The sequence below is a fragment of the Aethalodelphis obliquidens genome, unplaced genomic scaffold (assembly GCF_003676395.1).
Source record: "Aethalodelphis obliquidens isolate GAN/ISIS:26980383/991018 unplaced genomic scaffold, ASM367639v1 scaffold13, whole genome shotgun sequence".
NCBI lineage: Eukaryota > Metazoa > Chordata > Mammalia > Artiodactyla > Delphinidae > Aethalodelphis > Aethalodelphis obliquidens.
Window position 1 is genome coordinate 35,353,574 of NW_020837957.1, and position 26,917 is coordinate 35,380,490.

The window sequence follows — 26,917 nt, forward strand, 5'->3', positions numbered from 1 at the left end:
AAATCATAGCTCTGTCATGAAGAGTTTAGGGGAGCTTAGGCAATAGTCTTATCTTCCACAAGCACCTCCTTTTTTCATCTTCAAATTAAGGGTAATGGTGCCCTCCCCACCACCGCTCCCTGGGTTGTGAGAATTAAATGTGACCTGGTATGCAAAAAAGACCTGGTGTGGTACTTATATATATTTTTCCAACTACAAGACTTGGTTCAGCAGGAAACACACTTTGCCAGTCCAGTAAGCTTGGAAAAATCTTGAGTGCTTTTAATAGTGTTAAATGATGTTAATAAGTTACTGTATAGATATCCTAAATTGTTTTATCTTTCACTTATGTAAACAAGCTATGGAATTTGCAGTGATGGGTGCTGGTAGCTACTGGAAAAATATTTGTACTGTATCTATTGAGCCAACCTATGTCTAAGCTATATTCAAAAGCATAATTTTGTCTGCAAGAAAGTCTCCATGGTTGTGGTCCGTTGTAACAGAGCTCCTTTTAATAAATTCTACCACATCCATACCCATGCTTCTTTGATTTGGAATTCGACCAGTATATTTAATTGGTGATTAGTCCAGCGTTCTTTAGTATATATGTGGCCAATGCTGAATTCATAGTGCGTTAAAACTATTTAAGATAATCTGTATAAACCATATCCGTATACCGAGATAATCTATAAACTGTTAAGAAATCTATATAAAGTAGAATTACTCGTAATGACCTTTCTGTGGAACATGAATTTTTTTCCAGAATAATTTAGAAGAGGATGAAGATGTGGAAATGAAAAATAATATAACCCAGGGAGACAAACTACGTGCCTTAAAAAGTCAGAGACAGCCACGCTCCTCACCATCGTGTGCATTTAGGTAGATCTGTTTGAAACTTTTAAATTTATATTGTACCTCCATTTGTGGATAGAATATTTAATCTTCTCTTTTGAATATCATTCTACAAGTACTATGTTTACCTCTCTTTTTTTGGTTTATTACTATTTTGTGTCATTTTTAAAATTTTATCACTGCGGGGAGTAGCTAAATTTTAGAAGCTTATTGAAGGCAGCTGCTGCATCTTAATCTCTGGAATTCCACCTTAAACTGCTAAGCAGTTGGTTGTCTTTGGGACTCTTCAAAATTCCACTTGGAATGGACTCTTCTCCTGTGAATGGGTTTCCTGTCCTATGGTGAATTCTCACAGATGTGCTAAGCATTTGTATTTAATCTAGAGTGTGCAGATAAGTATAGTATGCCAAGCTTTTGTTATATCCTAACTCCTTAGCCTTACTTTCTATTTTTGAGAATTGAATAAGCAATTCTTGCCTGTAAAGTTATAAACCATCTTGGTTTGGAGGTCTGAAATTACTCATCAGAATCAATTGATGGGACTTAACTTCTGACCACAACCTTTGAAATCTTCTGATAATTCGGATTAAGTGGAAAAAAAAAGACTTCAGAATCAATGTAGGTACAAAAATCTGTAAATATCAAGATTCTTTATTGTAATATAAGGAATGACAAGTCCACAAATGAATATAACCAGAAGTGGCTACTTTCCTTTGATTTTTAAGTGAGAGAAATGCATAGCAAGAGAGATGTTTTGCTAGTATGATAAATGTCAAACAGACTCCTCACAGGGAATTTAGTTTTATGTATTATCTGGGAGGATTATAACACTTAAGTCAGGTTGGGTCTGGTCATACCATTATCTGTGCTTTGGGTACTGGTTTCCTGCCCTGAAAAATGAAGGTTCATATAGCTCAAAGTTGAGCTGATTGTTTTCTATAGTAAAATGGAAAGGTGGGATAGCAAGTTTAATACTTAGTAATAATCACCAACTACCACTAGGAAGTTGAGGAAATGTACCATTTACTGAGCAGCTGCTATGGGCCAGGAATCTTGTTAGGTGCCTAGTTTGGACATGAGGATTAACCGAGTTAACACAAAAGGTGTGCACCATTACCCACATTTGTGTTGGTTGCTTGAGGTCAGAGAGGTTAAATCACTCCCTAGCTGTTATTCAAACCCAGCACTGTTCAAAGTTCATGCTCTTTTCACTATATATATTGTCTAAGTCAGTGGAAGTTTCTTCAAGATCAGTTTAGATAACCAATTTTTTTTTTTTTTTTTTTTTTTTTTTTTGGTACGCGGGCCTCTCACTGTTGTGGCCTCTCCTGTTGCGGAGCACAGTCTCCGGACGCGCAGACTCAGCGGCCATGGCTCACGGGCCCAGCCACTCCGTGGCATGTGGGATCTTCCCGGACTGGGACACGAACCCACATCCCCTGCATCGGCAGGCGGACTCTCAACCACTGCGCCACCAGGGAAGCCCACCAATCTTTTTTTTTTTTATTCACCATTTTTTGTTTGAAACTCTAAGAAATTGCATCATATTGATTAAAATTAACTTCAAACAGATTTATGTTTGATTTTTAAGAAATCATAGGGGGAGGAAAGGGTAAGTTGGGGTGTAACTTCACAAATAAAAAGGCGAAAGAAGCCAGAGAATCTTCACTACACAAAACTTTAGAAGGTTCGTTCCAACATGGTGTTTTTCTTTTTCTTTTTATCCTCAGAAATATTCTCATTTTTTGGAATTTAGTTTTTCTTAAAAGCATCATGGCACCATGATCAAACATTTTTAACCTGAGTAGATGCAGTACCACCTTTCTGATGAAAAAGCATTTTGCTGTAAATGAAATTCAAGAGGAAACAAAATGACTAAAATAGATTTCCTGCTGATTCTAGGATTTATTTTATAAAGTGAATAAATACTAATATCCATTTGCAAGGTTTATCCCTCTTGCCCATTTAATAATTTTGCTGGTCTGACTCCAGATGATGTGACTTTTGGTCTTGGCTTAAATGTGTGACCCTGGTGTTGTGTGAACATTTGTCTTTGGTTTCTGTAGGTTGGAGGATATGAAAGGGCATCCAAGAGCAGTGTCCCAGCCTTCCAGGTACTGTCAACCAGGTTGAATTTCCAGTAGCTTATAAACAAATGCTACCCTTTAGATACATTTCCCAACCCTTAAGCCCATAGAAATAAACTGCTCACAGCTTTTCACTTTTAAAATTCCTTCCTTTCTGTTCTAGATTGTTACAATATGCTTTGTATTTAATGCTCACCCTGCAAAAATGTTATTTTCCTGAGGTGTCTACAGGGCCGTATGGCTGTGGGAATGATGCCAATGTACTTGGTGTGCCCAGTGCATGGTGGGATCTCTAATAAACTACAGTGGCTCTGCAACATGCCTTTCAAGCCAGTGATCGATTTTGCCTTGAATTTTTAACATTTCTGTTATTCTTCTTTCCTCCTATTTTTGCATGTATTTGTTCCCTTCCTTTGTTTTCTAGTTTTATTTCCTTCCCTATTCTCCATTGGAGGAGGAAACATTAGTGTTTTTCTCTGGAAAAATGTTCCCTGAACACTCCCTGGTGGTCTAAGTGATACCAGGATCAAGGGTAGGTCTTAGTGAGGGCTGTAGAAATGTTTGCCCAAAACTGTCATCAACAGATGGGGAAAAAAAGCTGAGTCATTCCTCAGCTCTGTTCTTATTCAGCTCTAGGTTTTAGGGTTGTTTAGTGAGGGCAGCTCTGAGATGGCCCAGACTTCTCCAGAAGCTTGAGCTGCTTCCTTGTACAACTTTTCCTGTTCTTGATTTAGAGGCAAACCATGTTGTAAGCTGCTGTTTGGAGGGAAGATGATGAAGAAAAGAGTCTACAAGTAAATCAGCTTTTCTATAGCAGATAGGAAAACAGGGTCCAGCTACATTAAAAGATTTGTCCAGGACAAAACACATTTGGTATTAAAACCATGACTGGGCCCTGATAGTCCAGATTTGAGTCACTTTTCCCTTTTTGTTCACTCAGCAAATATTTCCTGAACACCTACTCTGAGTCTGGCACTGTGCTAGTCTGGGAATTGAAATGAGAAGCAGTTCTTTGCTCGTAATGGAGCTAATTTCGAGGGAAGTAGACGATATTAGACAATGAAATGTGGTACAAGAGCTGTGATTTACTATGAGAATATATGATGAAACTTGATGCTTACCCCGCCTGGGAATTCAGTGAAGGCTTGCTGTAAGAGGTAACAGCTGATTGCACCATTAAAGGATAAGCAATGGGAGTGAGTCAGATGGAGGTGGAAGAAAAAGGTGTGTGTAGAGGTGAGGTAAGGACAGGAGAAGATGCCTTGGCAGGAAAAATAGCGTATGCAAACTGGACAGAGGTGTGGACGCTGTCTATCCAGGCATCTCAGGGCATTTTCTGTAGCTGGAGAAGAGGTGTCTGGTGGGAAAATGTGGAGAATTGGCAAATGCCAGATTTTGGAGGGTTTTAAAGCCAAGCCAAGAAGTTTAGGCTTTCTGGGCATTGAAGACAAATTAGATGGTTTAAACAGTGAAGCAACATGATTAGATATTTTAGATTTTGTTGGAGGCTATTCGGAATGTGAGTTTTAAGGAAACAGATTAAAAGGTGCTGCTAGGTGTCAAGGATAAGAAATAATGATGGCCTCTCCTAGGGCAGTTGCAGAGTGGAAAGATAAGGATAGATTTGAAATAGAGAGAGGTAGAATCTCAGGACTTGGAAGGAATGAATGCCAGTGTCAAGGAAGGGAAGTGGTCAAGGATGGCAGGATGGTAGTTACCCCCAGGACTTTGGATCCTGGATTTGAATCCCAGCTTTGCCTCTCGCTCGCTGAGTGACTTTGGACGAGGAGCTTTTCCTTTGTGCCTCCATTTGCTCACTTGCAAAGTGCAGTCTTCGCTACCTCGTGGGGTTGCTGTGAGGAGAAGCTGAGTTAATGTCCGTCAGGTTCTTAGATGAGCGCTCAGCACAGAGTGAGGGCTGCGGCCGTGTTGGCTACTGTTACTAGGACCTGCCATGATCTCTTTAACGTTTATTAGTTTATCTTGTCCTAGTCTATTGGTGAATATTAAGATAACACAGCTTTTGTGTGACGCTTTGCCCATTTTTCTCCACAAAGATTGAGTTCTTCCCCACAAGGATCTGCATCTCCTTTGAAGACCTCAAAAGTGGCTTTGTCCCCTTCCGTGATGGCCAAGAGGATAAACAGAGGCTCTTTGTCCTCAGGCACCAGTGTAAGAAGGTAATTTTTCTCTCCTCCTTCTGAGGCACTGGCAGGAGGTAAAGGAAGGCAGCAGCAGACAATGGGTTTGGCTGAAGTTTGTGAGAGGAGGGGACTGGGGGAAGGGGAGAAACCACAAAAAGCACTGCGACCCTCTAGGCTTCTGTTCCTGTCTTGAATTGTGGGGACATGGCCATGGAGGGAATGCTGTACGGCATCCCTTTCCAGAGCTTGCCCAACATGATCCAGGGAACAGAGCTCAGTGGTGCAGACTAATAATATACGACATAGTCATTTTCTCCCCTGATGTGTATGGGCCGAACTAAAATGGGTAGGGATGTTTGATGTAGTCATATGATCGAATATATAGAAGTTAAATCTTGTACTTAGGTCTGCTTTGTACTCTCCCCTTATATAGTCCTTTTCATTTACTTCCTGCCACAGGGCAAGTAGAAACCCGCACATATTCTATTTCAGGATCTCTGGTCAAACTGTTTTAGCCAGCTTCTTGAGTCTTAACTACTTTTGACAGAGGAACTTACCATGTATAACTAAAGGCCACATATTATAATATCACCAAGAGCAATTCTGTCACCATTTGCGTTGATCAGAACTGTCTTCATCCCATTCCCCTAATGTCGTAATCATGTGTTTTAGAAACGTGAACCCTGTGTGAGTATACATGGTTGTCTATGTTCCCCCCCCGCCCCACCTGTGTTTTTCGTTCAGCTTTTCCATGAACTCCCGGCTAGCCAGTTCTCTAGGGAACTTGAACGCTGCAGCAGACGATCCAGAGAACAAAAAGACTGCCTCACCCTCCAAGGTGGGTTTCGTAGGCAACCCGTTCACCAGCCTCTTGAATGGCAGCTCCCAGCTGCCTGCCAGAAATTACCCTGAGCTCAACAACAACCAGTACAGCAGAAGCAACAGCAGCAGTGGGAGTGCCCTGAACAGTCAGCCAGGCCCTCACAGCGCCAAGACCGAGGATCACGCCACCGCCCTGCGGCCCTCCTACACCGGCCTTTCTTCTTCCTCAGCGAGATTCCTGAGCCGATCAATCCCTGTAAGTTCACAGACACCACCTCTTGGCCCTCAGAACCCTGAACACAACTTTTGTGCCTTGCCTTCCCAGCCGAGGCTGCCACCAAAGAAATTTAATTGCGCCAAGGAAGCCTTCTGATCGATGCCTTCCCTCTGTGCTGTGAAACTGTCTCTGCACGTACATCTGCTGGCTCTTCTTCAAGTAAATGCCAAGTGTCGACCCAGTTTTCTTCCTTCCTTCTTTTTCTTCTCCTTTTCCCACTCCTTTTAAAGTGATTTCTCTAGGAAGGGTAGCAGCTTTCATTCCCTTCATCATGGACACCGTTGTCTTCAGTTACTTTTCACTGAAGTTTCGAATCACTCAGCAAAGTCAGGGGTCGAGTCATACGACAGACAGCATCTGCTTTGGTTGTAGTGGCTTTTTTTTATCCTGGCTTTTTCTACATCATTTATCAGTGGATGAATTTGGAGTATTTAAATGTGGAAGGTGTTGAATGAACAGTGTCTTCTCAGAACTAACCATCAAGCCCTTGACTAGGTCATCTGCAGGGAACTGACCCAGAATTATTAAATGGCAAATGGAGGGTGCTTATATGGCAGGTTTATGGTAGGTACTCGGGATGTAGGGGACGGGAAGGCAGGGTAACAGGAAGACGTTTAAAATTAGCTGTCACTCTTCTAGAGACAGGATGGAAGATCGCCAAACACATTTTACCCATGAGCGCTTCATTTTGGTTACCAAGCCCCCTTTGTGACCAGTAATCCCTATTAGGGTAAAATCTTGTTGGTCCACCGCCCCCCCCACCCCCCGTGAATCACTTTAATCACATATTTTGATTGCCTCAAAAGGAATTGAGATCTATGGGAATGTGAGTTTTGATGTGAGAGAACAAGGACAAGATAGGAAGGAGAAATAGAAATAGATGCCACAGATCAAGGCAACGTCAGTCAATGTTAAAATGCGACATTGACTCCACTCGGGCACAAGCAAGCCCCAGGTGTTCTGGGAAGGCTGTGGTCTGGCACCCCTTCATGTCCACTGTTCTTCAAACACTTCCTCAGCCATTATCCTGGAAGAAGCGGGTCTCTGCAGGGGAGGGGAGGGGAGGAGAAGTGCGGGTGGCAGTGTGCCTTTCACCCCTCTCAGCAAATCCATACCCCACGGTAAAAGCTAATGGGACCCACTTTCCCTAGAAGGCAGTTTAGAAACCACTTTGTGAATGTGAAGATGCAGCGTGTGTGTGTGTGTGTGTGTGTGTGTGTGTGTGTGTGTGTGTGTGTGTTGGTTGGACTCATTACTACTCCCATCCCTACCTCAGGCCTCTTTCAAAGTTTTTTTTTCCACTCTATCCACACACAGTCCTTTCTGGCACATATGATTTCCCGCGATCTGATTTTATTCCCAGTGATGTTTCTCAACGTTATTTTAGATTCCTGTAGAGATTATAGCCTAGGCCCACTCTACCCCTTAATTTGACTCTAATCCCACTAAGTTATGGGTACATATGTATCAGTAAAACTTAAATCCTAGTAACTGGGATTAGATGGAAAATGAAGTGTATTTATTATACATTTTTATAACTAGTTTTACAAGTCATTATACTTCACAGCAGGAATTGAGTTCAGTCAATATTTTCATATACTGATTGTGGGTCAGCCTCTTTTTTAGACCAGAGTACAGATCTCTCCATTTTCAGAAAAAGTGTTATATAGATAGATAGATAATTATATGAATACCTTGTAGATTTCATGGCTAAAGGTTTTGTGTGATCCACATTTATAGCTCAATACCAGAAGGATTGGTAGCTTGATAAGAATGACATTCTACTTGTTCTGGATCTCAGTTTTCCTCTTTGCTAGTGGCAGCATGGGAGCTTCCTTTAGATGATTGTTAGTCCCCTAGCCACCATGTTTATGTAACTTGATTTTGGTTTCCTTCTATATTTTCCCTCTCCTGGCCTGAATACAGTGATTTTCCAATAATTAAATTTAAAGTAATACTCTGTGTGGGCAGCTGCTGCTTCTTCCCCTTCTCCTTCTTAAATTTGTCATCTTATTGTAAAGAAAAGCATTTATAAATAGAATTGCCATCAAGACAACATTTTCCTCCCTCTCACCCTCCCAGGAAGTAAGAATAGCCAGGTGTCTTGTAGCCGATTTTCCCTCCTTCATCTTTGCCTAGACAACGTCTGTGAGAGGGAGGGTTCCAAGTCCTTACCCCTGCTGGCTTGCTGGCAGAAGGTCTAAATTAAGATGGAAATTCCCGTTTTATGCGGAATAAAGTAGGAGGTTGGGAGTTTTTTCCTTTATCGGTTCAATGAAGCTTTTCTAATTGTTACAGGTTTCTTGTCTAAATAAGATGGTCCTTTTTCCCCAATGCTTCTGAAGATGTGAGACATATGATCCTTGAAGAACTAGGAATAAATCACTCAACAAAAATGTTTTAAAATCCTTAGGTAGGAAATGAAGTCTAGATGGCAATATCCTCCTCGCACCTTTAAGAAAGGCCCAGAAACTCCTAGGGGACGGGGGTTGCGGGGTGTTTAGAGGGCGTCTAATATTTTAAAAGCTGCAATTAGCATCTCTCTTGAAAGCTGCAATTGCTTCTCACTTTGTGCAGCAGTTCAGCCCCCAGAAAAAGGTGGAAATGATTTCCTTGTTCTGTCGTTAAATGCTTTAACACAGATAACAAGAACAGATGTTAAGGAATCCTTATGGTTGTGACAGAATTCTGAGAAGCAGATTTTATTTTTAATTGGACTGTTCTGTTAGCCTTGAGGTTTCTACTGACCAATGCAATGCACCAGGTTTCATTTTGGCCGACCCACCTACTGTAAAAAATCAGTTTTCCCTCCCTGACATTCAGAGGCGTTTTCAAATCTTAAGAGATGAGGGACGTGTGATTACGGCGTGGGTGGGGTGGAAGTATTTTATTAAATTGAAATTACTTGCGGTATCTGTCTTGAATATTTGCTCTGTGTTATTTTTAAGAGACTTACCACTGAATTGCTATTCATCTGCATTGTCCTTACCTGACCCTGCAAGTCTGGGTTAGGTCACAATGCTTCCCCCATAAGCTCTTCTACACCCTGCCTTGGTCTTAATTGCAATACTCAGATTCTCGCTCTGCATTTTAATCATCTGTTCACTAGTCTGTATCCTCCGCTAGACTGTAAGCTCTGTGGCGGCAGGACCAGTGTCTGTTTTTCACGGTTGTATGCTCTGTGCCTTGCATGTAGTAGGCATTCATTAAGTATTTCTTGAATGGGTATATTATGGATGGCTGGGTATTTAAATGAATGAATGTGGTAAGAATTATTGCTTCCATTTTAAAGATAAATAACTTGAGGGTTTGAGAGTTTAAATATTTTGCCTTAGATTGTACCACAAGTATGTAGCAGAGCCATAATTTGTACCTGGGTCAGTTTGACTCCAAGAAAGCATATTCTTTTGATTACATCATGTCATAGATATGCTGTGATATGTGTTTAAAATAGAGGGATATCTAAAGGATATGCCTTTTTTTCCAAGAAGGGTTAGGGAAAGCTGTGAAGAAGGCATAACATTTTAGTTGGGCTTTGGAGGATGAATAGGAGCCTTCTAGAAATCTAGTGATGAAAATAGGAAGACGGGGAATGGTCATTTCAGACAATGGGAGCTACAAGAACAGAGGTACAGCCTTAGTACTATAGTTAAGTTCTTAGTTTCTAAAGATGAGTAGACCTGGGTTCAAATACTGTCTCAACCATTTCTTTGTGGTGAGTACTTTGGCAAGTTATTTAACCTCTCCGAGCCTCAGGAGATGGGAATAATAATTTTCAGGAGCATATTTAGGTTTTGTGCACCTGAAACTTATAGTTTGGTGGGATCTGTTTAAGATAAAGAGTACAAACTATTTTTGTAAATTGTATACAAACATATGACTGTGTGCTTTGAAGCTTATGTGGTAATGATAATAATCTTTGTAATAGGGTGGTTGTGATGATTAATTGAGATAAATCATATGAAATAGTTTACACAGTGCCTATAGATAATGCTCAATAATTTTAGCTATTATCGTTTTAAGAGCAGTGAGTGTTCCAGTGTAGCTAAAGCCAGGGGTGGTTACCTAAAGATAAGGCTGGAAAATTAAGCTGAAGCCAAACTAGGAGGTGCAGTGTGACTACTGGAATCTTGTCAGCAGGAGTGGCTTGATCAGATCTGATTTGATGAAGATAATCCTGGCATTCATGGGGATGGGAGCTCTTGCTAGAAACCCTGGAGGCAGAAGACCAGTTTGAGCTCTGTCTGCTGTCTCCCAATCCTACCTCAGCAGGTTTCTTTCGGTAAATTCTATGCTTTTCAACAATTACGCCGTGTTTCAATGCACATACGTAGTAGTATAGATACTATTAAATAATCATATATGACCAATAGCTCTAACATATTTTTACTATGAAATTTTAAATGATATATTTATTTTTATAAATGGAAACTTAGCTATTGAAAAAAAATATGGTCCTTAGAAAACATATTTTTTACAACATTTGATATGAGGAGTTGTAAAATAATGTGCTTTATTATAAAAATACATATATATAGCCAGGTTGGCTACAAAGAATTTTTTGTGACTTCTGTGTCAGAAATTAATCTTTGCTTGCTGGGAACAGCCTTTTATAACAAGATTTTATTGTATTGACCTGTAGGGAATATAAACATAAATAAGATAAGCAGTCCTGTAATAAGGTTCTTTTGAAAGCTTCTTCAGGTATCACCTATTAAAATCTTTTTTGTGACTTTTAAAATTATTAAGTAGTAGCTTATACTAAGCTTTGTTATTCACTCATATATTGATCTTCAAACATTTTCAAGAATATTCTCTTAGTGATGTTGCAGGTTACGTCAGTGAGGCCATTCATTGTCTCTTGGAATTTCCCCATTCTTCTCTATTCTGCTGCTTTCTCATCTTCTTTGTTGTGTTAGCCTTGTTGATAATATCTTCTTAACTCAGTCTTAATTTATACGTTAAACTGGGGTCCCAAACTCTTTCTGTAAAGGACCAGAGAGTAAATTTTTGGCTCTGTGTCCCAACTCTTTCATATATGTGTATGGAGGGTGTGGCTGTGTTCCAATGAAGCTTTATTTACAGAAACAGGTGGTGAGCTGGATTTGTCCCCTGGGCTATAGTTTGCCGATCCCCGCTTGAGAGCATAGCCAGGTAATAGATACTGATCTCATCATCATTTGAAAGTGACCAGTGATCCCCTAATTGTAGAACATTGATCCTGAATTCCTTTGCTGAGCTTTCAGGCTCTCTGTCCTTTGTTCTCCTTATTGTATCTTTGTACCAGCTTTCCCCTGCTTGACCCTGAGGGTGGTTTCCTCCCCTACCTCTTGGCCTCTGGGAAGCTCTTTCTTGGAAACCCCCTTCCTTCTTCACTAATTTCTCATTATGAGAAGACATATTATCTTCCATATACGCTCTGAAACTCTTCTCAAGAAATCGAACCCACCAAATGTTTTACTTTTTAACCTCTGTTTCTATTCATGATGACTATTTACTACTTTATCAATATGTAGCGTTGCTTTGCATACACAAGCATCTGTATTTGTTTACATATTGTCTATACATGCAAGACTTTATACATGCAATTTTTATTTGCAAGTCTCCAAATTTTAAACTTTGTGTAGACATTTTGTAAAATTCTTTTCTATCTTATGGTTTCTAATGCAGTTCTAAACACAGAAAAGTATTAAAAATACTCATTTGGTTTAAAGTTGAAAGGAAGATTGAAATGAAATATTGTGTACTACTTTAATGTTCTCCTTATGCCACCGCTGAAATTGCCTTAAATGCAGTTCCCTGTCCCAGTGGTCGTTACCATTTTTATACTCAGCTGGTTAGTCTGCTCTTTGGTTGTGAAGACTCTGTGGATGAGTTTCCACCTCAGATTTGACCAGTGTCAGAACAACCTGGGTAGCCTATGAATAGGTTAAGTTCTGTGTTCTAGCATTAGGGGGAAAATATATATTTTAAGGTATTATTTGTTCTTAAAGTAGGAATTGGAATAAGATCAAATTATTAGATCCAGCTTCCTGAAATAACCAGTTTGATGAAAATCTGAGCAATTGCTGTGTGCATTAAAGCATGCTTCATTTTTACTTCGGAGTAATGTTAGTGTGACAGTGATGAACTACTTATTGATTGTTTGAACATCCATACCCAATAAAATGCGCCTACTTTCCAATGGTATGTAATAGCTTTTCCTGATTTAACTTGATGTCTTTTCACTCTGCCTGTTCTTCATTTAAAAAACTATCGTCTTGTCCTGATAAAGGATTAAATATTATTTAATATATAGGGTTAGTACTAGCTTTCTAACCTTTCTGTATGTTCAAATTACTGTGGTTTTTCCATCTCTCCTCTTTGTTGTGGCATTGCCTTAAATTTGATGCAATTTTCCAGCTAAGGGATACTAATACTATCAAGAACATGAGCTCGGTCTCAGTATTGAACTACATCTTTGTCATTATTTCAGCATTGGTATTCTTCTGTTCCCTTCCCAGGGGGACTTGGGAATGTTACTTGACAAAGCATCAAATTGTTCTGAGGTCAGCACGGTTCAGGTGATGCCTAAATTTACATATAAGTTATTTAGGTACACACGGTATTTGCAGATAGAGCTGAAGGTTGTTCAAGCTTCTAATGTTAAATAATGGTTTACATTAATTTGCTGTATAAATCCTGCAGCTGTTTTTTTTTTTTTTTTTGCATTACATGGGCCTCTCACTGTCATGGCCTCTCCCATTGCGGAGCACATGCTCCGGACGCGCAGTCTCAGCGGCCATGGCTCACGGGCCCAGCCACTCCGTGGCATGTGGGATCTTCCCAGACCGGGGCACGAACCCGTGTCCCCTGCATCGGCAGGCGGACTCTCAACCACTGCGCCACCAGGGAAGCCCCTGACAGCTGTTTTTGACTCTCCATTTGAAAGGATTCTTTAAAACACAGAACTTGCTTTTATCTCAAATACATTGGAGTTATTGCCTTGGTTGTTCAACTTAATTTGATACCTTTTTTCTTATATAATGTCAACAATATGCTAAATCAATAAGAAAGGATCTTATTTTAATCTTCCTCTAGTTTATTTTTGGCCAGCAGTAAAAGAGAGTAAGTGCTTTTTGTATATGTATAGAGGCTTATCCAATTAAAAAATTATCCAATATTATATGAGTGTCTACCATAAGCTCAGTATTGTTTTAGTGGAGGAAGGTAAGACAAAGATGTGTAAGCCATTGTCTTCCACTAGATTGAAAGCTCCATGAGGGCATCTTCTGGCTTAGTTAATCTTAAGCCATCATTTTTCTGGTCCTTCAATCTGTCTTTGTACTGCTGCCAGAGTATGCTTAAAATCCTAGTTTCTTAATGTTATCCTTTGCTTCCAAAGCTTCTCAGTTGAAGAGTAAAACTAATTATTATCAGATTTTTCTCTTTTTCCTTGAAGTTCTACAGTTTCACCATAATATATCTAGATATTGATTCGTTATAGTTTGTCCTTTTTTGGCCTCAGTGTGCTTTCAGTCAAAGGGCTGATGACTTTTTCAATTATGGAAAATTGTCAACCATTATCTTTCTGGATAGTGCTTTTTGGCCTTTCCTCCTACTCTCTTCTTTTGCAATACCCCTAGACTTATGTTAGAGCATTTCAATCTGTCCTCAGTATTCTTGCCTTCTATTTTATGTTTTGAAATTCCTATTGCTCTGGCTGTGTTCCTTTTTTTAAAAAAAGTTTATTTATTTATTTTTGGTTGCATTGGGTCTTCGTTGCTGTGCGCGGGCTTTCTCTAGGTGCAGAGAGTGGAGGCTACTCTTCATTGTGGTGCGCGGGCTTCTCATTGTGGTGGCTTCTCCTATTGCCGAGCACAGGCTCTAGGCGCGCAGGCTTCAGTAGTTGTGGCGCACAGGCTTAGTTGCTCCACAGCATGTGGAATCTTCCCGGACCAGGGTTCAAACCTATGTCCCCTGCATTGGCAGGCAGATTCTTAACCGCTGCCCCACCAGGGAAGCCCTCTGGCTGTGTTCTGATTGACTCCCTCCTATTATTTTCCAGTTCACTAATTCTCTTTTAACTGTGTCCATTCTGCAATGTATCCCTAACCTATTTACCTTTTGATTTCCACAGCCATAGCTTTCATTTCCAGCATTTATAATTCATTCTTTATGATAGTCATCTGTTCTCATTGGACCTGCCTATTTCATTTAATAAATTCTTATTCTTTTTATGGCTATTCTTCATTTTCTCACCTTGAGGATCTCAGATGATAAGTTGTTTTGAGATTGCTTTGTGGTTTGCCTGTTGCTTCAGCCTGTGAGAATTTGTCTCCTGATTGCAGACTTTGTCAGTTCTCTTGGTGTTCACGTTCCTTGTGTGCTTTAGAATTTTCATTTGTAGATTCACTTCGGATGAGAGTTTTTTGTTTCTCTCCCCCTCTCTTTGTTTTCCCTGCCTCACCTATTGGCTTTCTTCTTGGCTCCACTTGACGCCCTAGGTGTTCCAGTCTAGAAACAGATTCTTCATGTCCCAGCTTCTCCTCCTGTGGTGAGCTCGGGAGGCTGACTTCTCAGGCAAGGATGCAGCTGTGTACAAACCTGGCCCAAGGCATTGTTTGTGGCTTCCCTTGGCCCCTTTCACAGGTGGGAGAGCCTGACCCCAGCCTCAGATTCAGGCCAGCAGCTTTTAGCCTGTGTACCCCCAGGAATGGGACACCTGGCCACCTCTGCCAGCTTCCAGCTCTGTAGCCAGTGGCCTGCCACTGTGTCTTAGTTCATTTCTGGGCCATGAACATGTTGATCTTACTTTTGTGTCCTGTTGTGCTTTTCTTCCTCACATTTTAAAAATATTTGATTTACACCCAGAGTGGTCGTTTGGAGCATAACTTTCAGCTCCATCTTGACATGAAGTAGGTTCAGTCTCTGGGGTTAACCATTCAGGGTCTTTTTGAGTCTTCCCCCCACCCTTATTTCAAACTCATTTCCCTTCACTCCTGAGCATGATCCTTTTACTTCTTCTATGTGGAACTTGAATATTCCCTGCTCCAAGGGCCGTCATCCTTTTCTTACATGCTATGCTCCCAACCTGGTTCACCTTTGCTTTCAGACTCCTTCCCTTCAGAAGTTAGCCTAAATCCTACTTCCTCCTCTGTGAAGCCTTCCTTGGCCTCACCCAACTATAGCAGTCTTGACTTTCTCTTAATTTGTCCTCTCTGTATTGGTCATTTGGCCTTTATCATTTCTGTTTCGTATTGAGAGTCACCTTTCCCATGGGTATATGCCTTGGATTCCCACTGAGTTGGTTGGTAAACTTGAGGGTAGAAACCGTGGCATCTTACTTTTATTAACTTCATAGTATCTAGCATTGGACTCTGCTTACTTATTTGATTATTGGTTTATTTATTCCATGTTGTCGTCTTTTCTAATATTGAGTAGGTCATTTATTTCTTCCAAAAATTTGAAATTTACTGTATGTGTGTAAGGTGTTTAACGCAGAAAGGCATGTTTTTATTGCAACCCCCTATTACACACAGACACACATACATGCAGGTGTGCATGCATGTGCAAACAAGCACAGATGCCCCATGCATGTTACTTGTAAAGTCATTGGATCTGCCCCTCATGGAAGAAATCTTTGGTAAACAACACAGGCTGTTTGCTGTTGAATATCTGAACCCACAGGGCTGATATGTGTGAGAGAGAACTGTTTATCCATAGAAGCAGATATTTCTCTCTCTTGGTCAGACTATTGTGAAACCCTCAGTTCCGTAATATTAATGAGTTCATCATCTGTGTGGGCTTTGGCATCCTCAGGTTCAGTCTCTGATTGAAAGTTATTAGAGTGAAAAGAAAGGACATTAAAAACCAGTATGTTAGTGAGCTCAGCTGCTATAACAAAATACCCTAGACTAGCAGCTTATAAACAACAAATTTATTTCTCACCATTCTGGGGGCTGGAAGCCAGAGATCAGGTGCCAGCATGGTCAGGTTCAGGTGAGGGCTCTCTTCCGGGTTGCAGGCTGCCATCTTCTCATTGTATCCTCACATGGCTGTAAGAGGGCGAGAGAGCTCTCTGGGTCCCTTTTATAAGAATACCAATCCTGGGGCTTCCCTGGTGGCACAGTGGTTAAGAATCCACCTGCCAATGCAGGGGACATGGGTTTGAGCCCTGGCCCAGGAAGATCCCACATGCCGTGGAGCAACTAAGCCTGTGCGCCACAACTACTGAGCCTGTACTCTAGAGCCCGCATGCCACAACTACTGAAGCCCATGTGCCCAGAGCCCGTGCTCCTCAACAAGAGAAGCCCGCACACTGCAATAAGGAGTAGCCCTCGCTCGCCGCAACTAGAGAAAGCCCATGAGCAGCAATGAAGACCCAACACAGCCAAAAATAAATAAATAAAATAAATAAATTTAAAAAAAAAAAGGAACACCAATCTCATTCATGAAGTCTCTACTGTCATGACCTAATTACCTCCCAAAGCATCTGCCGCCTAATACCATTATACTGAGGACTTTGGCTTTACTTTTTAGCTACCAAGCTACTGCCAGCATGTGTGACAACTGTAACATTTTTCTAATCCTTATCATCATCCTCATCAATGATTTACTGAATACCTCCTATGTGCCTCACATTGTATCAGGTGCAATATTTTACATCATCTTATATATTTAATCCGTAATTGGTAGATGAGGAAATTAAGACTCAGAGAGGCAGTGACTTGCTCAGTCTCACAGCTACTGTATTTTAAACTTCCTTAACTTCAGTGATCTTTGCTTTTATTCACTTGGAAATCCATTTCATGGATCTTCTTATTGCTTAGAGCATTGCTTCTGATGTCTTGAATTCTATAAGGCCCATATCAAACATACCGCCCGCCCCCCACCCCCGCACCCTACTGACTCTTCCCCATGACCTCTTTATGACCCTTGCCTGTTTCCCTTCACAGTTTACTTCCTTCTGTAGCCCCATAGTCATTTCTGCTTCCTTTTTCCAACATTCTCTGTTCCACTTGGACCTTTTTTCTGTAGCCACTTTATCACTAGCCTCCCAAATTAGATCAGTTCAGCCATCTCATGTCTGTTTCTAGTCTCTCTCTTCTGAGCTCTGCTGGAGAAAATCCCAACTTTGCCAACTGACTCCATTTCAAATGAATTTCTAATTTACCCTGACCCTTCAGTGCTCATAAGTAGTTTACTTATCCCATTTTGGCTCCCTTTCTCTTCCCCACATTGGCTGTTCCGAAGCTTTTTCACGCTCTTCATCAACATAGCTCCTCCAACCTTAGTTAACCTGGTCCTGAGTTCTCCTGAGAACATAGAATTTTTCAGGAATAATTCCTCTTCACTGTCCTCTTCTCTACCTCAGAGTGTATCTGCATCTGACGTGTCCTTTTATTCCTTTTTTAAAAAAGGAGCCCTACTGTTTTCCAGTGGTAACCCTACCTGCCTGAACTATTCTTTCCAAACTGTTCCTGGGAGTTGCCCCATCCACATCCTTTCTCTGCTAGATCTTCAGTCTCTTACCGTCCATTTGCCTGTCTCCTCACCTGTGAACAGGTACAGAGTGGTCTTACCAATTTCTCCCCTCAGTTCTGTCACCTATCATAGTGTCTCCTTTATGGACAAACTTGGACAAGGGAGGTGGCACCACAATATGGTGAAAGTCTGTCGCACAGGCTGCCACTGACTTCCTTCAGCCAGATCTGATGATCTCTTGTTAGTCCTCACTCTTCTTAGTCTTCCTACAGCATTTGACTCTGTTGACCACCCTTTTCTCCTGTTATTTTTGGTCTCTTGAGTTTTGGAATATTATTTTCCCATTTCTCTTTTTCCCCCCATTAAATAGTTACCTGTTTGTCTTCCTCCACCCGCCCCTTAATGATTTTTCCTAAGGCTCTGATCTTGGTCTACTTCTCTCTCTGGGTAATCATCTCCTGAGCATTGAACTTGCATTTCTAACTTCCTGTGGGCAGTCGTGGGAAAGAATACATGCTTTTTCAGTTGTCTACTCCTCCTTTTGTTTCCTGGCTTACTGATTGCGATCTTTATACATCCAATCATCCAAGCTAGAAATTTGGAATGGTCTTTGACGTTACTTCTGCCTTCCCTGTGCCACATCCAGCCACTAAGTCCTAGCAGTTTTCCCTTTGAAATGTCCGTATTTTGTTTCTCCATTCTTATCACTGCTGCCTTCATTGAGGTCTTCGTGGACTATTGGGTTAGCATTTTAAATTTCCTCCCTGCCCTCAGTATCTCTTGCCTTTAAACTTTCCTCTGTACTGCTGCCAGCGCTGGATGTCTAAGGCACAGCTGATTAAATCATTCCTGTGTTAAGAGTCATTCATCGTCTCCACTTTGCACACAGGGTCTGGTCTGGATCCCTTGCCTGCCCCTCGGCGCCCTTCCCCGCCCCTCGGCGCCCTTCCCCATCAGACCACGTGCCTCCCGCCCTGTCTTCTCCAGCAGCTCCACCCGGCATCCTGACTGGCGTTCTGCCTCGTGCCGAGCCCCTAGCACAAGCAGTTTACTCTGCTTTTCCTCCTGTCTCTGCTTGGTTTTTTATTTCCTGGCCTGGCTCACTAGTTATCTTTTTGATGAGGCATTTGTGACCCATCCAGGCAGAAAGCCTTGTCCTTCTCATCTCTCGTGGGACTTTGTTCTCACCCTCTGGTTTCTCTCATAGTATAGTCAGCTGTATGTGATTCTCTCTCTCCTCTGCTGGCTTTTACGCTCCTCAGAGGCATCTTTGTTTTCTCAGGTTCCAAAGTGTGGAAAACACCTAATAAATATTTATTGAACTAAACGTTGTATAATCTATCTAGGTTCATGAAAGTTAAGCAAATGGCTAATTAGGGGCCCATAATTATTGCAAGTGCAGGAAGCACTAATAAAAAGCAAACAACTTCTCAGCTTTAATATACAGCAATCTGAGAGTTTTGTTTTGTTTTTTTCTACAAATGTGGCTTTACTAAAATAAAAGCAAATACATTTCAACCAAGCTTGCATCAGTATAAGTTTGGTGTTCAGATGAACTGAAAACACGCATGTAGTGGTTGGCTGAGTCAAATTTAGTGTCAACAATCTGTCATCTAACAATTGAGCTCTTTGTGATTGTTGAAGAGCACATATTAAGTTCTCCTAGAAAAAAGAATCTATTAAAAGTTATGCAGGAAGGTGAAAGAATAGTTCGTATAGCATTTTAGCTAACCAAAATTGCATTGTTAAATCTTAGGGTCCCTGAAATGCTTAGAGAGCACTGTAGAAAAATGCTTATACCTCTTTTAAAGCTGATTTTATCACTAACCTGATTTTATCGCAAACCTTAACCTAATATGATGCCAATAAAACCTTATCCAGCTATGCTTCTACAAGTGTTATTGCAGGAGTATTATCATGTTAGCAGAGGCAGATACTTTCAGTAGTATTGTGAAACCACATTTGTGGAAGTATGTATCAATGCACCCATTTTGTGTGTTTTTATCTTACAAACATTACAACTGGAGACGCCACTGCAAAGCCATAAAAGACCCAGGAGTATAGAGGCAGTTATAGATAAATTTATTTTTCCCCAGTGTTTATTTTTTCCTCATTTGTTCATTAAAATTTAAAAACACTGGAGTTATATATAAGATACCATATTACCAAACATGTGTTTCTTTCCTTTAACTATCAGTGATGCCATTAAAACAAATCACTTTTTAAAAATTGAAGTATAGTTAATTTACAATATTGTGTTAGTTTCAGATGTACAGCAAAGTGTAAAACAAATCACTTTTTGCCTCTGTAGGTGCTTTTTGCTTCTGTAGTTAGAACTCAAACCAAGGTAACTAGTAGACTATTTTTTTCTTCCTAAGGGACTTGGGAAAATGGGGAAATGCAGGAAATAAAAAGTCAGTGTGACAAAAGCACACGGTGATTTTGACCTACTAGGGAACCAACACTCCAGATCGTAGGGTCCTTTGGTCCAAGTTGTTTGAACACTAAGACATTATTGCATTCATTTGCTCGCAAAGACCTTAACTTTCATTATTCTTTACAATTTGCTGTTTCTGATAGTTTATAGTTTTATTTATTAACTATTTGTACAGTATTTATATCAATAATTATTAGACATTTTTCTATCATGATTAGGTAACTGGGCTGTTTAAAAAAGAAACACCCCCAGAATACCTAAATTTTTAATGTCACTACCTACATCTGCCAAAACAGATTAGTAGCACATTTCCAGAACAGAACAAATTGTCTTGATCTCCTTACCTAACACTGTGTTTTGTGTCAAATCCAGCTGCTTTCAGAGCAAGAATTCTTGCTGGAAGCTTATATTTTGACATAAAAATTTTGGGGGCTGCAATGTAAGGTAATTTTATCCTTCATTTGCAGGCTGAATATTGCTGTGTTACTAGTTTAGGGTATTCATACTGTAAAAATACCATATGATCATGATAAACTTGATCTGGTCTTAACTCACTGTGACCCAGTTGAACCTAATGGCCACATGAACTTGAATTTTCTATTAAAGAAATTAAAATCTCTTGGTTATATAAATAAGTGCTACTTTGTAAAATAATATTTACACCTCAGGTCTCGCTTCCTTCATAACCATATCATTGTCATTGCTGAGGGTTTTTTTTTGTTTCTTTTTTCAGATACATTAGGTATCAATTCTATGGTAATGATAAAACAAATTGGCTAAGCAGAATTAAAACTTTAATCAGAATATTTAAACATGGGTGTTCTTATAAAGAAAATTTCCTTATAGAATATTCCTGAAAATTCTTTTGGATTCAGTTCTATTGAAAATCATTTAAAAATCGTATCTCCTTTGCAGTAATAAATAGTACACTCTCTTTTGTATGTTAGTATTTCTTTGCTCGCTCAGGATCATACCCTGCTCATTATTTGTCTGTGTCATGTGGTAGAGAATGTTTATTTGAATATGTAGTGAATCACAGGACAAATGCTGGAAGCGTCTTGAGGCATTATATTGTGGTGGCTAAGAGTTTGGGCTTTACAGCCAGACTGCTGGAGTTCAAATTCCTTCCTAGTCGCATGATCTTGGGCAAGTAACTTTACTGCTTTGTGCCTCAATTTCCCCATCTGTAAAATGAGTTGTTCAGAGCGTTTAATGAGTTAATACATATAAGATGTTTACAACTGTGCCCCGTATGTAGAAAGTACTCAATAAGCATCTTTTACAGAATAATTGACCTGTTAAGTAGTATATCTCATGTAACAAAAATTCCAGTTAGTTGTACTTCAGTTAATCTATTTTTTGAATAATAAAATTAGTAGCAATAATGATATTGTTTATGGAGTACGCAGTGCATTTTCATTTTTACTATAAAAATTAAAAGTGCCAATAACTGGAATATTAATAACTTGAGGATACATGTACATTTGGAAAACAAATGAACCAGATACCCTGAGTACAACCCCATTATATAAACACGTGGTGCCTGAAATCTGAATTTCTGTCACTACTGTTTTCCCAGTGAAAAGGCCTCGAAATATTAGTTATACTTTTCAAAAATGATAGGTCTTGTAGATTTTAACAATTCTCCCTCTTCCCTAAGTCCAGTTACATTAAGATTTTTGTTTTAGACTGAAAATGAAAAGGGGTTAATTTGTTACAAAACACTGATGTCGGAATAATTTGCTAAACCCGTTTTACTGATCTCTTATTTTCTTTAATTTTCTTTACACCATATAAAGAAACCATGGGATATGTTTGGTTTCCAGAACTTTGGTATCATATTTTTATCCCACAGTACCTAATATATACATACTATTGATGTTCAATAATTGTTTGTTGAATGAATTAATCAGCATGACAGAAGTTTCATTCTTTGGCCAAATCATGTCTTCATTCGTTTACAGAAGCCTGCAGAGAGAATTAGGCAATGTAAGTGAGCAAACTGGGTGAGTGGCAAAGGAAGCAGTAAAGACTGTGGTCCTCTGAATCTGAAGGCTGGATTAAACACCAGCCAGAGTTTCTGACGTCTGCTGTGTGCAAGGAAAGGCTGTCTGCCAGAGACTAATGAATATATACTTCACATGAATGATTGAAATCCTTAGTCTAATATTCTAAACTATTTCCATTTTCTAGTTCAGTGGGTATCATGATTCCATAAAATAAATAAATACATGTACACACATATTTACCCCCTATATATTGATGCATAATGTAAAACACTTCAACCTGGAAGAAAGTTAGTTTAACAAAGGTCGCTTGTCTAGTGTCTGTTCATTTGCTGTATTTCTGTTTATTGAGAGTTGATGGAACTTTAGAGGTGCTTGCAAAAACAACTTTGTTGTAAATTTTTAAGCAATCAGAGGAGCTTTATAATTTATGTTAATATGAATAACTTTTCTAACTAGAACAAAAGTGAAAGTTAAAATATTCCCAAGAAAGCATTGGCCAGTGTATAGCATGCATGTGTGGCATTTTTGCTGCTGGGGAGACCTCGTGGCTCTGCCCTCTCTGCAGAGATTTCAAAAGAAACTGGGAAAAACCACCTAGGAAAATGGTAGTCCACTTTCAAGCTCTAACTGCTAGGATGGTAGCTGATGTCCCACAAGTTAAATGGGCTTCAAGGCATTGGACCAGTTTCACTGGACTTTCTCAGAGTTTTACCTCTTATTCTCTCTGTGAGTTCAGGTATATTTACATTATAGTACCCTAAGTCTTGATCATCTCTCCTGTTTTGAAGCCTTGACATAAACTACATCCTATAGCGAGAAAGCCAGTTTGCCAAACCTTTTCCTTTTTTCTTCCTGCTCTTAACATTTAACCTCTTCCTTGAAACTTGCAGCCTCAAGAACGCACCTCCCTGCCACGAGCTTCCTTTTCCACCCCTTGCCTAATCTTTTGCTTGTGCACAATGTTACTCTCACCCTATGTATATTATTATTTAATGTTGGCACCTTTGTCTTTTCACTTTGTGTCTGTGTGACAGTGTGGTCTTTTGCCCTTTGAGGGCAAGGACCATAACTTTTGACTCACGGTGTTGATAGATACTTATGTAGTAAATGGCTGTTGATAGGGTATAAAGTTCACTGGGATTTTGAAGCTGTTCAAAGATAGTTTGAATCCTTTTGTAAATTATATGCAAAATGGACAGATTCTTTTTTACTGATACCCATACTATCAATAAAATGGACCATTCTCAGAATTGATGACCTATTAATAAAATGCTGCAGATAAATCTGAAAAATAATTATTGGAGGAAGAGAAAAGGGCATTTGGTAGCAAATCAAGTAAACTTTATTTTTCTAAGGTATTTGACTAGAAGAATTATGCAAAGAAATTGTTAATGTTTAGGCTGATTTATGTTTCTTCTTTCTAACTGCTGTTTGCTGCTCAAAAATAACTGTTTGGCAGATTTTCTCTACCTGTCTTTATCTTTTCCTGGTTTATGTCTATTGTCAATGCATTCTGATTACATATCTGAAGCATGCTCCTTTTATATGTTCTTATCTAATGTGATGTGGGATGTTGCATTATTTATTTTTCTTGAAAGTTGCCCACTGTTTATTATGTTATGACTGCAAGACTCTTCCACACAAAAGCTTTTTGGGTCTTAAGATCAGATTTCAAAGCTATAAGTGCTTTGTGTCCCCCCTAAGTGGAAAGGATTTATAAGGTATTTATTATATCCATACATCCTTAAGGAATCTATTTAAATGACGGCTAATTCTCCTGCATTAGAAGCATTAACATTCATTTGCTATGCATTGCATTAAATAAAAAGTATATATATTCCTTAAAGTATACTCTAATAATCTTCTATTTAGTGACAAATGTCATTTAGTACTTTTGAGTAAAACTCAATAGTATTGTACAAAAGCTTAAAAGCAAGTTTAGTGCTACCTACCAATTTCCAAATAATACTTAATTTTTAATCACTAGTATTAAATTAGTAAGCCTTTTAAAATATAAAGTTTTCTTGCAATTACTTTGCCTAATTGAATATCTCATTCTTAGCAAATACTTTGTTTCCCTCATCTTTTTCTATTCTTTTCTAGTTTATTCATTTATCTTTTACATAATAGACCCAAATTGCCTTGTGTTGAAGGAAGAAGCTGCATAATGTACAAGAAATTTTGTGTGTGATGGAATTTAACCTCAGTTTATGTCTCTCCCCTGCACAGTCCCTTCAGTCTGAATATGTTCATTACTAAGGCCTTGCCACTCCGGTGAAAGCTGTTCTACTCTTAGACACAATTGCTTCATCTGGACGAGCAATGTAGAGAGAAAGCAGCTGCTTTTGCCAGAAGAATATCTCTGCCTTCTTACCTTAAATTAAAGAGAGCACTAAGATAACACCTTCATGAGACTTGAAACCAGAAAACTCTGGTTAATGACTACTATAAATGCACTGAAACTATGTTTATGAAGATGTCAACCCTTTTTAAGACAGTTTTCATGTTGAATTTGGTATTTTGAAAGGTTATTTTTTAATGTATTTCATAATACATTTGTTATTACATTTACATGTACAGTGTTATGTTATGTATGTATTGTGAACTTTAAAAGACTATTTTGATAAATTTATAAATATATAAAATTATGTAAAAACTAGACTATATTTTGACTTAGGTTTTCTTCCTGTTTGCTACCAAAAATTTGTATTTTGAATTTGTTTAGTATGGTTTTATCTACAATGAATAAATAATTCCTCTTTATTAAGAAAAAGTAAGGGAGAAAGTTTTTAGAAAGTGATTTTTCTGTTCCCACTGTGAATATGGCAGAACAGTTCATTCTTTTGGGAAGTCAGTCTAACTTAAGTTTATCCGAGTTTATCTCTAGCAAGAGTACAGTCATTTGATATGGCTTATTTAGACCATTTCATTTCCCTTTGTTTTTGTTGCTGAGCCATTTAGTTTTGCATCTTTGGGGGTTTTAACAAAATTTAACATCCAGCTGAAGATCAGAATTCATCGAATATTTCTTCTGAAAGAATGGTTTTGCTCTATGAAATGACTCTACAGTCCAAATGCTTTTCTTTCCTCCTCTCAAAAGAGTTCGTAACCCAATTAGAGTAATCTGGTTTTTGGTACGAGGTTTTTGGCTGTATTCACACATGGTCTGGCACCAGTTCTAAATCAATGAAGAGAAAAAAAACTGAAAAAGATGCTGCTAAGTAGTTCAATGTATTAATAGAGGAGATAAGTTTAAAACAGATCACAAACCCCTGACACACAAGCTGGCATATCTGAAACCTAACATGAAAATGAAAGGACTCCTAGGTACTTCACAGCCCTTTCATGTAAATGTAATCTTATATTTAGGCTCCAGAAGCCTGTAAGCTTCTTTTCCTTGGGGAGTTGGGGAGTCTTTGATCCTGTTTGTTTTCCATGCTGCTTAAGAATGGACTACTCAGAGACAGTTCAGTGGATTCATATGAAGCGCTTTACTCTCAACCATTGAGTTATTTATCATATATTTATTAGAAGGGGGTACATTGAGACTATTATACATGCTTCATCAAAACATCTTGTTTATGTTTTACATTTTAAAAAAGGCATTTGAATGAATGTTTGACTCAGGTTCGTTAATTTAACCTTCAAAAACTGAAGTACCAAACAATTGCACTAAACTGATGAAAAAAAGGAATTGTATGTTTTAGGAATCAAAACTTAAACTAAGTGGAATTAAACTGTATACCTTTTCTAAAGCTAAAATAGTAAAATATTTTATTATGAGTTATTGTAAAAAATGATTGGTTAATTGTATAGGAAAATGATGTATTTTTTCAAAATTATCAGTGAAGAGTAATTCAGATGATATTTGAGAAGTGGGGGAAAGGGAACCATATTGACAGTTTTAGTTCTGTGAATACTAACTTATGTGCAGCTACTAAATGATTGTAAAATTGACTACTGTAAATTTTTCATAATTATGTGTGTACTTAGTCATATGTATCTACATGGGTATGTCTTAAAATTATTTATACACATGTGCATACATAGACAAACCGAGAAGTATATGTGTATAATATAGAAAGTATATAGCAAAGTGATTCTACTCCAATAATAAAAATTGTTTGACATGTATTTTGTTATGAATAGTTTACCTTCAAAAAGATATTTTGTTCTATTTTAAAGTGTAGAATAATACACTGCTAATAAATAATAAAAGTTTTATGCAATTTACATTCTCCTTGGCTTTTGTAATTTGGATTTGGAGTTATCAATGTACTGAAGTATTTTTTATAATTTTATATTTAATCCACTCTGGTTGGTGCCTTTCGAGCTTCTGAAATTCTCTGTTGCAGGTTTTTAGTTTATAGACTTCCCAGGTTGTGGTCATTTCCTGAAATATGTGACAGTGAGCACAAAGAAATCTTATACTTTGAATTTCACAAGAGTCAGGTAATGTCAGGCTCTTACTGTCTTCCTCTATATATAATTTTCCTTTTTGTTAATAAAATACTGTTCATATCAGTGTTTTGGGCCTGCTTGATCATTTATGACTATTGTATGATACACTGGTCATCAGTTCCTTTTGAGAAAGAATAGCTGCTTTTTTTTAAAGGAGAAATTATAGAAATAAATCAGATGGCACAAACCTCGCCACTGTTGGATCTATGCCCTGAAGAGCTGGCGTGGGAGGGAGAAGCTGCATTATTTATTGGAGATATTTTATGTATTCAACTAGACCTCTTTGGGTTGTGATGTTTCTGAGGTTTTCCCCTTCTCTTTTGTCTTCTGAAATTTTTCAGAACACATAGGAAAGATTGTGGGTGGGAAGATAGTTTCACTTC

General features: G+C 38.8%; 1 protein-coding gene across 3 annotated transcripts in view; it reads left to right on the top strand.

The window, feature by feature from the left end:
* Positions 1–26,306, top strand: part of CDC14A (cell division cycle 14A) — a 182,930-nt gene extending 156,624 nt beyond the window's left edge. The window contains exons 12-16 of one of the 3 annotated variants that reach the window (XM_027114476.1): positions 743–858; positions 2,898–2,945; positions 4,976–5,098; positions 5,807–6,140; positions 24,303–26,306. In XM_027114476.1, coding sequence (XP_026970277.1) covers positions 743–858; positions 2,898–2,945; positions 4,976–5,098; positions 5,807–6,140; positions 24,303–24,332 — 651 coding nt within the window. In that variant the 3' untranslated portion in view covers positions 24,333–26,306. Of the gene's footprint in view, positions 1–742; positions 859–2,897; positions 2,946–4,975; positions 5,099–5,806; positions 7,196–24,302 lie in introns of those variants that run through there. The other 2 variants (XM_027114475.1, XM_027114477.1) reach the window with 2 other exon arrangements.
* The last annotated feature ends 611 nt before the right edge of the window (positions 26,307–26,917 follow it).